The sequence below is a fragment of the Chiloscyllium plagiosum genome, unplaced genomic scaffold (genome assembly GCF_037043375.1).
Source record: "Chiloscyllium plagiosum isolate Xiang-an unplaced genomic scaffold, Cpla_swu_hap1 HiC_scaffold_22, whole genome shotgun sequence".
Taxonomy (NCBI): Eukaryota; Metazoa; Chordata; class Chondrichthyes; order Orectolobiformes; family Hemiscylliidae; genus Chiloscyllium; species Chiloscyllium plagiosum.
In genome coordinates, this window is record NW_028270160.1 from 14,570,931 (window position 1) to 14,588,377 (window position 17,447).

The 17,447-nt window shown below is 43.9% G+C and overlaps 1 protein-coding gene across 7 annotated transcripts in view; it reads right to left on the reverse strand.

The window, feature by feature from the left end:
* Nucleotides 1–17,447, reverse strand: part of LOC122561290 (A-type potassium channel modulatory protein KCNIP2) — a 365,867-nt gene that overhangs the window by 22,656 nt on the left and 325,764 nt on the right. For 4 of the 7 annotated variants that reach the window (XM_043712947.2, XM_043712945.2, XM_087998782.1 and 1 more), the window contains one exon: nucleotides 3,548–3,643. The exons of the other annotated variants lie outside the window; for them this stretch is intronic. In XM_043712947.2, the coding sequence (XP_043568882.1) occupies nucleotides 3,548–3,643 (96 nt within the window). The remainder of the gene's footprint in view (nucleotides 1–3,547; nucleotides 3,644–17,447) is intronic. 7 annotated transcript variants of the gene reach the window in all.

Below are 17,447 nucleotides of genomic sequence, written 5' to 3' on the forward strand. Positions count from 1 at the left end.
ATATAAAAGGAACCTAAGGGGCAACATTTTCATAGAGGGGATGGTGTGTGTATGGAATGAGCTGCCAGGGGAAGTAGTGGAGGCTGGTACAATTGCAACAATTAAAAGGCATCTGGATGGGTATATGAATAGGAAGGGTTTAGAGGGATATGGATCAAATGCTGGTAAATGGGACTAAATTTATCTGAGATATCTGGTTGGGCATGGACAAGTTAGACTAAAGGTTCTGTTTCAATGCTGTACATCACTATGACTCTGTGACTCTATTACCTGTTCTGAAGAAGGGTCACTGGATCCAAAATGTTAACCATAGGCTTTTCTTTTGTTAAGTAGCTAAACCTTTCTGAAAATCCAAACATATACATCTACTGGTTCCCCTTTATTTATTTCTATTTGTTACTTTCCCAGAAAACTCTAATACATTTGTCAGCCATGATTCATGAAGCCATCTCGACTCTTCTTGATTATATTGTGTTTTTAAATGCTCTGAATGCATTTTCATGGTTGTAACATGATGTTATTAATGAGAAAAACTGAGGAGAAAGGAGACTAGGTACAAGAGTAGAATATTCAGCCCCTCAAACCTGTTCTGCTATTTAATTTGAATGGTGGATACTAATTTATCTAAACCTCATCCAGTTGCCTTAGTTACCCATGGAAGTACCTGTTCTGATCAGCAGTGCATGAGTTGATACCCCTGTCATGTCCTTTATGAGTTTGAGGAGGTGAAGTCAGGAACCCCCCAAGAATTGGTCTCATTCTCCCACCTGGCTACCAAACGCCACCCTCCGTTTCCCAGCAGATGGCCCTGGAGAGTCCAGCTGGTGTTGGCATTTAGTATACTGAATTTAGCAAAATAGTTTCTGAAAGAATCTCACTTTGTTCCAGAGAGGACATCTCCACCTGTCATCTTTAAGATCAATTAAAGGTGCAGATTTGAACCAACTGATCACGGAATGGATTTAAGATCCAGGAAAATCCATTGGCCCATTAGTCATATTGATTCACCTTAACATCAGCTGCCCACCACTGACCTTATTTTTCAATCCCTCCTCTTTCCAGTCAGTTTTCAATTCCATTCAACTCACCTCCTCAGTAACTTATAATAGAAGGTCATTATTTGTGGGATAGAACTGTTTCACTTCCTTTCTTCTCAGCATTCTCAGTCCCCTTTCAACACGTTGAAAACTTCATTGAGGTCAGCACAAGGACTCCTCCTTTCCAAACTTGTCATTTAGAATCCTTACAGTGTGGAAACAGGTCCTTCAGCTCAGCAAGTCCACACCAACCCTCTGAAGAGTAACCCAGCCAGACCCATTCCCTTATTTCTCTGCATCTCCCCTGACTAATGCACCTATCACTAAGGGCAATTGTGCATGGCCAATCCACCTAACGTGCACATCTTTGGATTGTGGGAGGCAACACACGCAGAATGTGCAAACTCCACACACAGTTGCACAAGGCTGGAATTGAACCCAGGTCCCTGGCTCTGTGAGGCTGACAGTGCTAACCACTGTACCACCATGCCACCCCATGTCTTACAATTTCATTCTTGGAAGGGCTACTGGCCATTTATTGCCCATTGGGAGGAGATGTCGGTGTAAGGGTGACATCACTGGGCTAGTAATCCTGAGCCACAGGTTAGTGTTCTGGAGTCCTGGGTTCAAATCCCACCATGGCAATTAATGATGGACAAAGGAAAAATGCTAATCTATTCAGCAACGCTATGGATAAAAAAAAAAGTCTGAGTGCTGGTGGGAATTCCTCCCCAGGTTGAGGTGATATGATCAAATGGTTTGCTTGGCCATTTCAGAGGGCAGTCAAGGGTCAATGTTTGCGGTTTAAATCCGGAATCACGTATAATCCAAAAGGGTAAGGTTATTAAGCTTCCTCTGCAATCTATCATTTAGGAGACAAGTGAACCAGTGGTATTTGAATGATCATTGGTAGTATCATGGTCACTTTCCCCACTACTGCATTTTTATTTCTATTTCTGACGAAAGGCCACTGATATCAAATACTAACTCTCTTTCTCCCTCTCCACAGATGCTGCCTGACCTCCTGAGGTTCCTGATAAATTATGTTCTTATTCTATGCTTTTGAAACTAAATTCAAATTCTCAAGCTATTGATGAGTCATTCAGAAATATCACACTCAGAGTTGTTACAATGCAGTAAGAGGCCATTTGGCCCATGGCATTAGGTAGCCTTTTTCCTCGGATGGTGATGGCCAGCATGAGGGGAGATAGCTTCAAACTGAGGAGTGTTAAATATAGGACAGATGTCAGAGGTAGGTTCTTTACTCAGAGAGTAGTAAGTGTGTGGAATGCCCTGCCTCCAACAGTAGTAGTCTTGCCAACTTTAAGGGCATTTAAATGGTCATTGGATAGGCATATGGATGAGAATGGAATAGTGTAGGTTCGATGGGCTTCAGATTGGTTTTACAGGTCAGTGCAACATTGAGGGCCGAAGGGCCTGTACTGCGCTGTAATGTTCTATGTACTATGTACTGTGTATCTGCACTGGATCTCCGAATGAACAATTCACCTTGTTTCACTCCATCACTTTCTACCCTGCACATTCTTCCTTTTGAGGGAATAGTTTAATTTCCCATTCACTGCTTCAGTTGAACCTGCCTACTCCACACTGTCAGACAAAGCATTCCAAATCCTAATCACTCAAGTGAACCTACTTCCTCCACTGCCTCAGACAGTATAACCTAGACCCTAACCACTCAAGTGAACCTGCCTCCACAAAACACTCTCAGACAGTACATTCCAGACCTGGATGTGATGAGACTCGTAGTCTCTGGATTAGTCGTCCTTACCTCAGAATGTGTATAACGGAAGAACTACACCACTCTATCTTAAAATCCCAAAGTCGATAACATTTTCTGCGTAATTAATTGCTTTTAGTATTCATTAATGTCTTAATTGAATTCCAGACTAACACTATTGTGACAATACTGTTTTCATTCAGTTCAAGATAATGCACCTGAGACTTTCTGGTGATTGGTACCATTGATGACTGTATTTAGAGACACCACTAAATCCAGTCAGAATGGAGGTGACTGAGTATATCCCTTGACAATCAGATCTGAAGATCCCATCACTGTAAGTGACTGTGGTTCATTTTATGTGCATAATTTGTAGTGTGCAATTATTCTCCACTTCCTTCCTAACATGTGGGGCTCTCCACAGATTAAGACATTAATTCTATTTAGTAATGCTCTAAGGGAGTCTTTTTAAGTAGATTCTGTAGACTGCTGTAGTTGGTCTTTACAAGTAGACTCTGTAGACTGTTTCCTCCAGTGGGTTCTATAAACAGGCACTGTTTGCTGAGTGCTGCCCTGCCCTGCCCTGCTCTGCCTGGATCCAGCTAGGGTGCTGGAGACACTGCCCATGGAGAGCCCAGGGGTATTAATGACACCGGGGCAAATCAATGAAAGAATGCACTGAGCGAATTCAGAGAAGATTAAAAAAACACAACAGCATCATCATTATACACAAAAAGTCATGAGAAGAAGGTGGAGAGAAGGTTTCACTTGCATTCACTGAGTGAGGGGACCAGCCTAGGCCGACAGCAAGGTAAGATTTTCAGGAAACGTTGCTTTAGTGCTTTAGTGCTGTGACGAGGCTGGTTGCCTGAAAGTCATCAAAAAAATAACAATAAAATTAACCAAAAAAATAAAGAAAATTTACCCCTCCTCCCACCACCACACTTTTTGTTTAAATCAGAAATTTCAATCTTCTGTGAGATTTTGTTAATTGAGAAACTTGTCCACTAGCTTTTCAAAGATCTTGGGATTTATTCTACAGGAAAGAGATGAATCGTGCAGCTATTGTGGTGTTCAGTTATTTCAAAGGTACCAGGGGATGCTACATTACTCAGGGTCAGTTTCAGATCTGGATGGGATTGGAGATGGTGAACTGCTGACTCAGCACTCTCCCCTTTGAGGTCACTGTTCTGATTGGACAAATTCCACAAAAGGTTCTTAACCACTTTGATGATTTGGAAGCTGGCAGGAGATCACAGCCTCACATCAATGGTGTGGAGGTGCTTGTGTTGAATTGGGTTGGACAGGCTCAAAAAATGCACAGCTCCTGGTTATAGTCCAAGAGGTTTATTTGAAAACACAAACTTTCAGAGCTTCACTCCTTCTTCAGGTGCAAGTGAGAAGCTCTGAAAGCTTGTGTTTTCAAATATACTTGTTGGATTATAACCTGGGATCACATCAATGGTGAAGCTTCCTTTCACCTTTTGCAGAGGATCGTTATTGTGTGTGTGTGTATGTGTGAGAGAGAAAGTGTGGGTGTGTGTGAGTGTGAGTGAGTGAATGTGTGTGTGAAAGAGAGAGAGAGAGAGAGTGTGTCCGCATGAGAGTGTGTATGAGAATGTGTCTGTGTGAGAGTGTTTGTGTGTGTGAATATGTGTAAGAATGTGTGTGTGTGTGTCAGTGAGAGAATGTCCAAGTGAGAATATGTCTGTGTCTGTGTGTGTGTGTGAGAGATAGAGAGAGAGAGAATGTGTCTGTGTGAGAGTGTGTGTATGAATATGTGAGAGTGTATGTATGAGAATGTGTGTGTATGAGAGAGGGAATGTGTCGATTTAATTGGGGAGGGGAAATTGCAATGTTATTAAGCAGGAACTGGAGCGCATAAATTGGGAACAGATGTTCTCAGGAAAATTCATGACAGAAATGTGGAGACTGTTTAGGGGGCACTTGCTGATATTGCTGGATAGCTTTGTCCCACAGAGGTAGGGAAGGGATGGTAGGGTGAAAGAACCTTGGGTGATAGGGATGTAGAACATCTACTCAAGAGAAAGAAGGAAGATTACTTAATTTTATGGAGGCAAGGATCAGACAGGACTCTGGAGGCTTACAAGGTAGCCAGGAAGGAACTGAAGAAATGACTTAGGAGAGCTGGGAGGGGGCATCAGAAAGCTTTAGCGGGTAGGATTAAGGAAAATCCTAAGGCATTCTACACTTATGTCAGGAACGAGGATGGCCAGATTGAGGGTAGGGCCGATATGGGACAGTGGAGGGAACTTGTGCCTGGAGTTGGAGGAAGTAGGGGAGGTCCTTAATTAATACTTTGCTTCAGTATTCATTAGTGAGAGGGACCTTGTCGTTTGTGAGGGCAGTGTGAAACAGCCTGATATGCTCAAACAGGTTGATGCTAAGAAGAAGGATGTGCTGAAAACTTTGAAAAACATAAGTATAGATAGGTTCCCTGGGCAAGACGGGATATATCCATAGTAACTACAGGAAACAAGGGAAGAGATTGGCGATGATCGTTGCGTCCTCACTGTCCATTGGACTAGTGCCAGATGATTGAGGGTGGCAAATGTTATTCCCTTGTTCAATAAATGGAATAGGGATAATCCAAGGAATTACAGACCAGTCTGTCTTACATATGTGGTGGGCAAATTATTGGAGAGGATTCTGAGAGACAGGATTTATGATTACTTGGAAAACCATAGTTTGATTAGAGATAGTGATTCATTTTGGAAGATCGAATTTGAATGCAGAGTACAGGGTTAAAGGCAGGATTCTTGGCAGTATGGAGGAACAGAGAGATCTTGAGGTCCATATCTATAAATCCCTCAAAGTTGCCACCCAAGTTGATAGAGTTGTTTAGAAGGCATATGGTGTGTTGGCTTTCATTAGCAGCAGGGTTGAGTTTAAGAGCCACGAGATTATGCTGCAGCTCTCTAGAGCCCTGGTTAGTCCACACTTGGAATACTGCATTCAGTTCTGGTCACTTCATTATAGGAAGGATGTGGAAATTGTAGAGAGAGTGCAGAGGAGATTTACCAGGATGCTGCCTGGACTAGAGGGCATGTCTTATGAGGAAAGGTTGAGGGAGCTAAGGCTTTTCTCATTGGAGCGAAGAAGGGTGAGAGGCGACTTGATAGAGGTGTATAAGATGATGAGAGACATAGATAGAGTGGATAGTCAGTGAATTTTTCCCAGGGCAGAAATGGCTATCATGAGGGGGCATACATTTAAGGTGATTGGAGGAAGGTTTTGGGGAGATGTCAGAGGTTGGTTCTTTACATTGAGAGTGGTGGGTGTGTGGGGTGCATTGCCAGCGGTGGTGAACCAAATACATTAGGGACATTTAAGCAACTCTTAGATAGGCACATGGATAACAGTGAAATGAAGGGTATGTAGTTCAGTTTGATCTTAGAGTAGGATAAAGATCAACATCACATCAAGGGCCGAAGAGCCTACACGGGTGTGTGTGTGTGTCTGTCTGTGTGTCTGTCTGTCTGTCTGTGTGAGAGTATGTGAGAATGTGTCTGTGTGAGAGTGAGTGTGTGTGAATGTGTGTGTGGGAGTATATGTGTGAGAGTGAGCGTGTGTGAATGTGTGCGTGGGAGTGTATGTGTGAGAGTGAGTGTGTGTGAATATGTGCGTGGGAGTGTATGTGTGAGTGTGAGTGGGTGTATTTACTGTATGAGAGTGAGAGAGTGTGAGAGTATGTCCATGTGAGTGTCTCTGTAGAGAGCGTGTATTACGAGAGAGAGTGTATGTACGAGAGAGAATATGTACAAGAGAGTGTATGTGTTAGAGAGAAAGTGTGCATGTGATAGAGCGTGTGTATGACAGTTTGCAAGAGAGACTGCATGTGTGAGACATAGTGTGCACACAACAGCATATGTGTATGAGAGTGTGTGTGTGTGCAAGAGAGGGAGTATGTGATTAAGAGAGCTTGTGTGTGTGTGCACACACACAAGAAAGAGAGTGTGCATTAGAGAGCGCATGCATTAGCGCAAGTATGTGTTCGTGTGCACAAAAGGCTGTGTATGCGCATGTATGCAGGTGTGTGCAAGAGACTGTGAATGTGTGCATGATGTGCACGGGAGACTGTGTGTACTTGACAGAGAATGTGTGAGAGAGGAATGTGTGTGAGAGAGAGAGTGTGTGCATTTGAGAGGGAGTGTGTTTGTAAGGGAGAGAGAGATGTACGTGTTTACAAGTGTGTATTTGTGTTTATGAGTATGAATGTAAGTTGGTGTGCCTGTGCTTTGGTGTGTGAGAATGTGTGCACACGTATGTGGCTGTGTATGGGTATGTGTATGTGGATGTGTGTGTATATGTGACAGCGTGTGATAATGAGTGTTTGTGAACATGAGTGAGAAAGTGAGAGAATGTCTGTGTAAGAGTGTGACTGTGGTGCTTAGGGCTGGATATTAGCCCACGGTCAGATTGGGTGGGGGCTAGTCGTGGTCTAGAAGAAGGCATTTTCCACAGATGCTGTTGTATTTATCCTCAGATTCTGGTAACTCTCACTTTGCAGCCTGTGCTGGGTTAGGAACGTCAGCTGGGTAGGTTACTGGTACCATACTGTAACCAAGCAGATGATAGCAGACTGCGATGGATTGGGAAGTCTAGACAGAGGCACAAACATAGGGCCAAAGGGCTGGGAGATCAGAAATATATCCGAGAGATGGGATGGGAACAGTTGATGGCAGAGACAGGCAGGGGTAGATTAGGGATTGGAAAAGGCAAGGGGCTGTTTGAAGGATCAGGGTGGGGAGTGGAGTTGGGTCCCGGGTGGCCAATTGCATGGTTTAGGTGGAGCAAGTCACCTAGTTTAAAGGATATGTGGGAAGGCAGTTACCCTCCTGACTGCAAACACTGCTGCTTCTCCTGAACTGATGGCTTTTCTCAGGTCTGGTTTTGTTGAAATCTGGATTGAGAACTTTACTATTTTTATAACAGCTGACCCGAGCCCAACAACTAACAGGGTTCAAGAGTCTGGTAGACATGGAAGAGGGAATTTCTCATGTTTATAAATATCTTAATCAGGGTAATTCACCCCTTTACCTAGCAACTCATGATGGTCAGATGAGTGAGTTGCACTTTCCCAGCCTGGGAGCAGTGGCAAGGCTTAGGGGCTTGGAAAGTGTGGTCCTAGGATCCTTGTTGCAATGAATTTTGTAAATGGTACACACAGCTGCTACTGTGCGTCAGTGATAGAGTGACTGAATGTCATGCCAATTAAGCAGGCTGCTTTGTCCTGGGTGGTGTCAAGTCTTTTGAGTGCTCTTGGAGATGCATCCATTAGGAAGGTGAGGATTATTCCGTCACACTCCTGACTTGTGCCTTACAGAATGTTGATAGGCTTTGGCGAGACAGGAGGTGCAGGATTTTTAACCTCTGATCTGCTTTTGTAGCCACAATATTTAAATGGCTGGTCAACTTTAGAAGACAGCAGGGGTCAATCACACAGAATAAGGCAGTGTCAGGAATTCAGGTTCGTGAAGCAGCTCAGTAACGGCCTGAGATAATGAACTCAGTTTCACAACTTGCCCTGGTTGAATTCCCAGTTCAAAATTCTGTTTCAATACAGCCCCATTACCCAGAACATACAGATATGGGGCTGATCCCCCCAGGGTGCTGAGGACTGAGTGCTGTTACCATTCTACTTTGTGGTAGTGGGGAGAAGGCAATGGAAATCTTTGCTGTAAGGTCTGAGATGATTCTTACTTAACGCAAAACGCCCAAGATTATTGAAAGCCAGTGGACTGTGACAATCAACAATTGAAGAAACACTCACCACAACTTGTCTTTAAAGAACTAAATCCCAGTAAGTTCTCAATTTTGTTTTGTTTTATCACATCTTACACAGTCAGATTTTCTCCCCACCCTCTGGGAGCTGACTCCTTCCTGATGCAGGGTTCTTGGCTGGTGAGGGTGTGTGTGGGGTCTGTGTGGTGTGTGTCAATTCTCCAGGAACCCAAACATCCAGGTCTCATCAATCTAGAAGGCAAATGTGGTTGAGCTTTTCAGTAGCATACAGCATCACAGCCAGGCCCTGTCCCATCCCAGTGTTTGTGTTTGGTCATTTTCCCAGCAAGGCATGGTGGGTAGAGACACCAAGGGTCACTGTGTAGTGAGAACTTGGGCACAGCTCACTCTCTTGTCTAATCTAAGGAGGTTTCAGTGAGTAATGCTGACACTTCCCCAAGCTGGAATCTTCCTGTTCCTGGCAGATCAATCACATCTCGGAGGAGTTCTCAAGCTTCATCCATCCATGTTCCACTTGGATCAGAGAATCCCTACCATGGAGAAGCAGGCCATTCGGCCCAACAAGTCCACACCGACCCTCCATCAGCATCCCACCCTGACCAGGCACCCCTACACTATCCCTGTAACCGTGCATATCCCATGGCCGATCCACCTAGCCTGCACATTCCTGAACACTATGGGGCAATTTATTAATTAGAATTAATTAGAATCCCTATAGTGTGGAAACAGGCTATTTGGCCTAACAAGTGCACATCAACCCTCTGAAGAGTAACCCACCCAAACCCATTCCCCTATCCTATTGCTCTACATTACCCCTTATTAATTCACCTAAGCAATACATCCCTGGATGCTATGGGTAATTTAGCATGGCCAATCCACCTAACCTGCCCATCTTTGGACTGTGGGAGGAAACCAGAGCACCCAGAGGAATCCCACGCAGACAAAGGAAGAATGTGCAAACTCCTTGTGCTGGTACGGTGTTGCATGGTCCCCTCTCACCTTTCAGCGCAAATACCTACATCCGCCCACAATCCCACATCCTTCCCAGGAGGTGACGGTGTTCACAGAATGGGGCATTTGCCTTTTCATTGTTCACTGAGGTCACACATGCTTCCTAAAGTGTGATCCTGGAGTACAAAACAGGAGAGCAGAACCACTCTTTGTAACTCCACCCTTACAGTTCTCAAACATCAGCAAATTATTCAAAGCACTTGACCCACGGTGTCATCTTAGCAACTCAACAATATGGGGAAAGGAGGCAGCCTGGCAGTCCCTCTAGTCTATTTCATCATTCATTTAGGTTAGGGCTGAACTGTATCTTATACCATTTACCAGCCCATTTAAAAAATTTAAATAGAAGTTATTTATTAATCTATCAAGATATTTAATTGAGCTCCAGCCTCCAGTGTACTAACGAAGTGAGTTTGAGTTTTCATTATCCTCTGCCTCGGGTGGGAGCTTTACTCTGTACCTAACCCTGTGCTGTTCCTGTCTATGGGCACAGTGTATTTAACCCTGTGCTGTCCCCGTTCTGGAAGTCTTTGAAGGGGGCAGTGTAGATTCAGCTTTACCCTGTATATAACCCTGTACTGTCCCTATCCTGGGAGTGTTTGATGGGGACAGTGTCGAGGGAATTTTACTCTATCTAATCCCATGCTGTACCTGACCTGGGAGTTGGTAGGGAACTTGACTTTCCATTTACTTTTAGTATAAAAGAGTAGAAGGAACTTTATTCTGTATCTAACCCCATGCTGTATCTGTCCTAGGAGAGTTTCATGGCGACAGTGTAGAAGGACCTTTGCTCTGTATCTAACCCTGTGCTGCTATTATCTGGGACTGTTTGACGAGAACAGTGTATAAATGTGGTGATCATATGGGAGATGAACAGTCAATATTTGTTTCCTCAACATTCCCGCTGTTTTTGATTAATGACCTCTCAGTCCAACTTGTCCCAAAGGTTTTACAGCAGACCGTGTGTTGTATCTTGGGATGTTGATGCTGTGCAAACTATGAATACTCCTGATTGATGAGCCACGACTCAGACCCCTTTTCTGAGGGGCCTTGAGAAGATATTGCCCACATGTTCTTTTTGTTTGGAATGAACAAGTCCAAATTTAAATTTACACTCGCTGCAATTCATGAAACGGGTAATGATAGAGGGAGCTTATCTTTCATGGAGGGGGCATTGACTCTCAGACCTAGAATCTGTATTCTGAGGAAAGGTCACTCCACCCATAATGTTAACTTTGATTTCTCTCCACTGATTTTGCCAGATCTGCTGAGCTTTTCCAGCAATTTCTATTTTTGTCTAGAATCTCTGGCACCAGTGTATTTAACCCAGGAACACTAATTTAGAGCCCCACACGGTGGAACAAGTGGGGTAAGGTGGTGTTCAGCTCAGTTGGGTAAACATAAAGCCACTGTGACTCAGATAAACACCAGAAATAAAATGTTCAGTTCCCTGTTCTGGTTGAAGTGGGCTCAGGACCTCGCACCTCACCTTACAGTAAAGTATTGGACCGTAGCTCAATAAGGGGCTTGAGTTTAGCTCGAGGACTGAAGAAGACAGGAAATTAATGGAAGGCCAAGCGGGGGAATCCCATAAGGAGTCTGGAAAGCAGAATAATCAGCATCATTACTTATTAAAATTTATTGAGATGCCCAGTCTACTTATGCAGGCTTTGGTTCTAATTATAAACAAGAGGCAGTTTGGAGCCATCATTTTGGTCACCGGAACTTTTAAAGCAACTGTGACTCACGAGGTTAAAAATGACACAACACCAGGTTATAGTCCAACAGGTTTATTTGGAAGCACTAGCTTTCAACCATTTGATGAAGGAGCAGCGCTTAGAAAGCTAGTGCTTTCAAATAAACCTGTTGGACTATAACTTGGTGTGTCATTTTTAACTTTGTACATCCCAGTCCAACATCTGCACTTCCAAATCGTGACTCACGAGCGCCTCTTAATGGCTATCTATGGTACCACTGTGACTGCGCAGTCACTCTGGAGCTCTATAGTGGGATGGGATTGGCGAGAGGGGAGGGAGGTGTGGTGGGTGAAAATTGAGCTAGGAGGGTGCAGAGAGAAAAAAACCCAAATCAGTTCAAATCATTGCAAAATAGTAGTGTCTGTGCAAAGTTGTACAATTTTGGTGTCAACACCAGCCTCATGAAACAGTGCGAGTGCCCACAGAGTTCACACTCAATTAGTTAACCCCGAATGTCACGGGCAAGTGCATGCAGGACTCAGCAACCAGGTACTTTAATGACAAGTTGTGGACTCTTCTTTTCTCAATCTTCACATTGTTTCCCTTTAACACAGAACCTTCCTGTTGTAATTAGGACAAACAAATAATGCGTTGAAAACCATCAGCAGCATGCAGAGGAGGTTTGAGACAGCAAGCAGACGCAAAATTGGAATGAGTCAGGTAGGGGGTGAGGATATCTTCTGAATTAAAAGATATCACTAACAAGCTAATGTGCCTCTTCCTTTGCCAATTCTAGTAGAAATTACTCCTGGAAATGCCTCACCCATTACCGCCCAGCTCTCTCTCCATTGGTCACTCAACACGTCTATCATTGCAACACCCTGTCTCCCATGTTACTTTGGCCGTCAGTTAATCAGCCTATCCATCCCCAACTCCCAACAACTTTTATCAAATAAAGGTTTTGCGTGAAAACAATTTGGTTTATATTTTTAAATCCCCCGGGGCTTAGCTCCTAGTATGGCCAATTCTTGGAGACAATGGCATGTCTTGGGAAGCAACTGGAATTAACTCGAGATAATGACAGGTTTTCCAGGAGAAAAGGAGGACTTAGGAAACAAGGGATAGAGTTTTGGAGGAATTTCTTATCTCAAAGGGTAGTAAATCTGGAATTCTTTACTGCAGAGGGCCAAGCTGTGTCATGTTCAAGGCTGATTTTTAAGCAGTAAGGGAATCAAGGAGAAAGGCAGGAAAGTGTAGTTAAGGGGGGTCATCTGATCAGCTGTGATCTCATTGGCAGAGCAGACTTGATGGGCTGAATGGCCCACCTGTGCCCCTTCTGTGAAGAGGAAACACATGGGGTCCAGAAGCACAATACAGGCCATTCCTGACTGGTGGATTTCCATTCGGGTGGAGTGCTTCTTTGTGTCTGGGTGCTCTAGTTTCCTCCCACAGTCCAAAGATGTGCAGCTTAGGTGGATTGACCATGTTAAATTGCCCATAGTGTCCATGGATGTGCAGGCTAGGTGGATTAGCCATGGGAAATCTGGGGTTACACAGGGACAGAGTAGGGGTGCTGGGTCAGGGTGGGGCATGGACTTGATGGGCTGAATGGCCTGCCACATTGTAGGGATTCTTCTATTCTATTTATCCCCCTTTACTCTTTTCAACCCCCTGTGGAAATGACATTTTAATTGACCTTTTGATATTTGATTCCATTAAATGAAATTAAGACATTGTCACCTGTACCACAAGTGCCCTAATATGGAATCTATTAAGGTTTTAAGACCCACCAGGGGCTGTCTAACCCAATTTTTATGAATCTTTTCAAAGATAGAATGAAAATCTTTACCTTGGAAGTGGAGAACTGGGATGGCTGAATAATTAGAAAGTATTGTGAATAAGCAGTAAGAGATCTTATGTGAACCAGCAGCGTTATTAATAACTCCCAGAAATTCTTGCACTGCACACAGCCATGGGTTTGGCAGTTTTCCAATATTCGAGCTCAAAATTTAAAACTTTAATTCACTAATTAACAAAAGCCTTTACCCCAGTCAGATCACTGATTAAATTACCAGTGATTCAGTAATATTAAATTAAGTCACATCTTCATCTGCAGCATACGTTTATGGAAATTAAGGGTTTATGTCATGTCTAATTTTAAAACTAACATTGGAGGAGCTCACCCAATTCCTCCCCCTCTCCAAACTAAAACTTCCTTTTCAACTCCTCTGTTCCAGGACTCTGACTACACTTCTGTATCTCAGCCCCAAATGTGTGTCTGTGATATTCCAGAAAGTGGAAGGCTTTCATTAACTCTTTCACATGGTTGCAAGCTCAGCATCTGTTGACTGCCCCGAATTAACCCTTGAAATGAGTGGCCTGTTCAGAGGGTTGTTAAGAGTCAACCACATTGCTGTGTGTCTGGAGTCACAAGTAGGTCAGACCCCATAAGCGCGGCAGATTCCCTTCTCTGAAGGGCATCGTTGAATCAATTGGGACTTTTTTTCAAACATCAACAATTTCATGGCCAATGTTTCTGAGTTTGCAATTCCAGAAGTGTTAATTAAATTTAAATTTGAGCAGCATGGTGGGATTTCAAACCGTCCCCCCACTGGATTAGCCTAAGTCTCTAGAGTGCAAGCTCAGAGTCTGTACCACTACCTTCCTCCAAGTGTCTTGGATGTGGGAAACATCACAACTGAACTCAATCCCATTGATATCTAGGCCTTTACAGGATTGACTCCTCTTCCCTTCTTCCAATTGCCCTAGGGTGACACAGTTTGCATTTGTCCAGGAACCAGCTGGGATGGTGGGGAAAGAGGTGTGGCCCTTTAAGGGACCTCTGTTATGTTGGAGTACCAAGCTCTTCAGGATTGTCAAGGAGTCAAAACCATGCCTCCCAGACACTACATTAGGAGAGAATAATTGCTGAAAAGCATGTTTCTATAAACAATTTTTTGAAAACTTTTTGAAGTCATCAAAAACAGGGTTGTTTGATGGACAGCTCCAAATGATCCAGTTTGCTCGCTTTCCAATTGGCTGTTGGAAGCAGAATTATTGTGAGGATGGACCAATGGTGACAGAGTCTTTGTGGGGGTTTGGGGTGGCAGGGGGAAACAGATTCCAGGTCATGTGATGAAACCCCCAGTAATATGTCCAAACTGAGTTGGGTGCCCATATCCCACCCTGTCTGCTTGAGAGGCTGTTTCCGCTGTCTCAAATCTATCACATTTGTCATGCATGTGGTAACAATTTCAACCAAACGCAGCTTACAACACACACAGGGCCCCGACCTGTGGCTGGAGAAGCAAGACCTGTTTAAGCAGAAGCCACACTGTGAGACAGTGGGGGACAGCAGTGTGCAGAAACAGGACTCACCTCAGTGTGGAGCTGACTGAGATTCCAGCAACATAAAGGGACAAGAGGAAATGGTCAAATTGGAATGCAGACAGCTTGGCTTGAGCTCAGGATGTGACACTACGTGAGACAGAGATGGATGGCTTTGGTTGGATGGAATTTTATGATGCGGAGGAGGTTGTTCAGCCCATTGTGCCTGTGCTGGTTTGTTGAAAGAGTTAGCTGATCAGCTCCACCCTGCTTCCTCCCACCACCACAAACCTTTCCCTTTCAAATATTGATCTAAGAACCATTTTGAAAATTCATGTTGAATCTGTTTCCACTTCCCTTTCAGGCAGCATGGTACAGATTGTAACACCTCACAGTGTAAAGAGAAAGCTTCTTCATGTCCTCCCCTTCAAAGAGTGTTATGATCACAGTTTTTGTGTCTTCTTTCATGTGTCTGCCACGATTTCTAGTATGTTTTCTTGCAGTGTGCTATGCTGAGTTTGCTGTTGGTTCTCTCTCTTTTTATTTTCCCAACCTCACCAGCCCAGAGTGTGATCCATTGAACATCCCCTCTTGTAACAGTGCTAACTCTTATTTGTCCAAGTTCCACTGGCATTGACCATTCTCCAAGGAGCTATTTGACCAGGTAAGCCTCACTCTAAAAGCCCAATCTTGACCTTAGCATACATTCAAGCGAGCTCATTCCTGGCAGGAAACACCAGATGTCAACCAGGATTGGGATAGACTGATTCCTCATGAGACAATTATATGTGCCTGCATTCACCCACAGAGTTCCTCCCCTGACTGTCCCGGTTCACTGATATCTCAGTATTGGCCTGGGGACTTCAGCTATGTACCTGTGCTCTGTAAAGGTCAGTGTGCAACCTTGGACATTGCCTCTGGGTTAATACTATCACAGGACGCTGGACAGTTGAGAGGCAGAGGTTGAGGGAGCTCAACGTTGAAGCAGAAAGCAAAAGAGAGAAGGTGTGAACAAGTGAAACACAGAATGAAACTGAACAAATTGAGGCAGATATGGATATGGATTTGAAACACATAGGAAGAATGGAAATTTGAGAGCAAGAGGCAGAGTTGGAAAGAACAAGGGAGAGAGTCAGAGTGCAAGAGAGAGAAAAAAGAATGAGGTAGATAAGGAGGGAAATAAAGAAGCCAATGAGAAAGAGACATACAGAGAATAAAATTGAGACCCAAATCAGAGAATTAAAGAACAAAGAGAGAGACTGGGCTGGAAAGAGATAGGATGCAAACGAATAATCAAGAGACACATACTGGTGAGATCAGGATAGAAAGGAAGTCAACAAAAGATCAACTTGGGAAGTTCTTACATGGAAGGAGGGTGAACAGCCAGGTCTCAGTTGAACGAGCAACACACCCAAATTATTTATCCCAAAAATATACACATACAGACATGGAACGATACAGTCACCAGGAGAAAAGACCTTCACATATTAGAAACACTCCACCATTCCAATTTAACATCATGCAAACAATTTCTTCAGGTACCACAGTAGCCCAGTCACATGCAGTCAAGGGAATTGTGACGAGACGTTTGCTGTCCAGGCTTATATAGAAATCTTTCAATCCTGTTTAATTTCAGAGGTACACAGGTCACCCTAACAGCATAAAGTACATAGTTACTTGTCACATTAACCCTGCTCCAGACACAGCCTACAACCTTCAGTATCCCAGTCTCCACAAACCCATTTAACTTGATCCCACATTCCTTCCCTCCAGCATGGATTCATGTGTTTAACATTCTTTGATGACTAGACCCTGAAGACCAGCCTCTGGAAAACAGTCTTAATTCTGCAAATTGAATCTGAGTGTTGTACACAGTGGTTAAAATACAGGAAGACGAACTGACAATGTGCTTTACAGTCTCCTTGCAGAATTGTACAAATCAGGCAATATGCTGATATTTATAAAGTGCAATTCAAAACTTCCTAATTGTCAAAAAACACAAAATAAATAAAACCACTAAGCCTCTTCACAAAACGCAGGCCCTGTCTCTGACTCCGGTCCACCAGGGAAACAAATCAAGAGCAGAATATACTGCCTTGGAAATCTTCCAGGCATTTCCTGAAACAGATTTTTAAAAACAAATTCAGTTCCCATCAAACCCTCGCAGTACAGGTACAGAACGGGGTTAGATACAGAGTAAAAGCTCCCTCTACATAGTCCCCGGACACTCCCAGGACAGGGTTAGGTTGAGTAAAAGTTCTCGTCTACTAATTTAAACAAAGTTTTGCTGCCTCTATTCTTTTAATCAAAGTAAAGCTTTCTCGACGCTATCCTGTCAAACACGGTCGCAGGCGAGATGCAGCAGAGATTTAGGTACACAGTAATGCTCCCCCAACACTGTCCTCATCAAGCACTTCAATGACAGGTGCATTTCGAAGTTAGATACAGAGAAAAGCCCAAAAGTAGAGTTTCTTCATCACTTTCCCCATCAAACACTCCTAGGACAGGTACAGCATGGGGTCAGATACAGAGTAAAGCTCCATCTACGCCATCCCCATCAAACACTCCCAGGACAGGGACAGCACGGGGTCAGATACAGAGTAAAGCTCCATCTACACCATCCCCATCAAACACTCCCAGGACAGGGACAGCACGGGGTCAGATACAGAGTAAAGCTCCATCTACACCATCCCCATCAAACACTCCCAGGACAGGTACAGCACAGGTTTAGACATAGAGTAAAGATTGAGATTTTGGATTTTACAGAGTAAAGATGCCTCTACACTATACCCATCAAACACTCCCAGCAAGGGTGGAGCATGGCACAGCATTTGCAGGGATGCTGAACTACAAGTAGCTAATCAGACACAG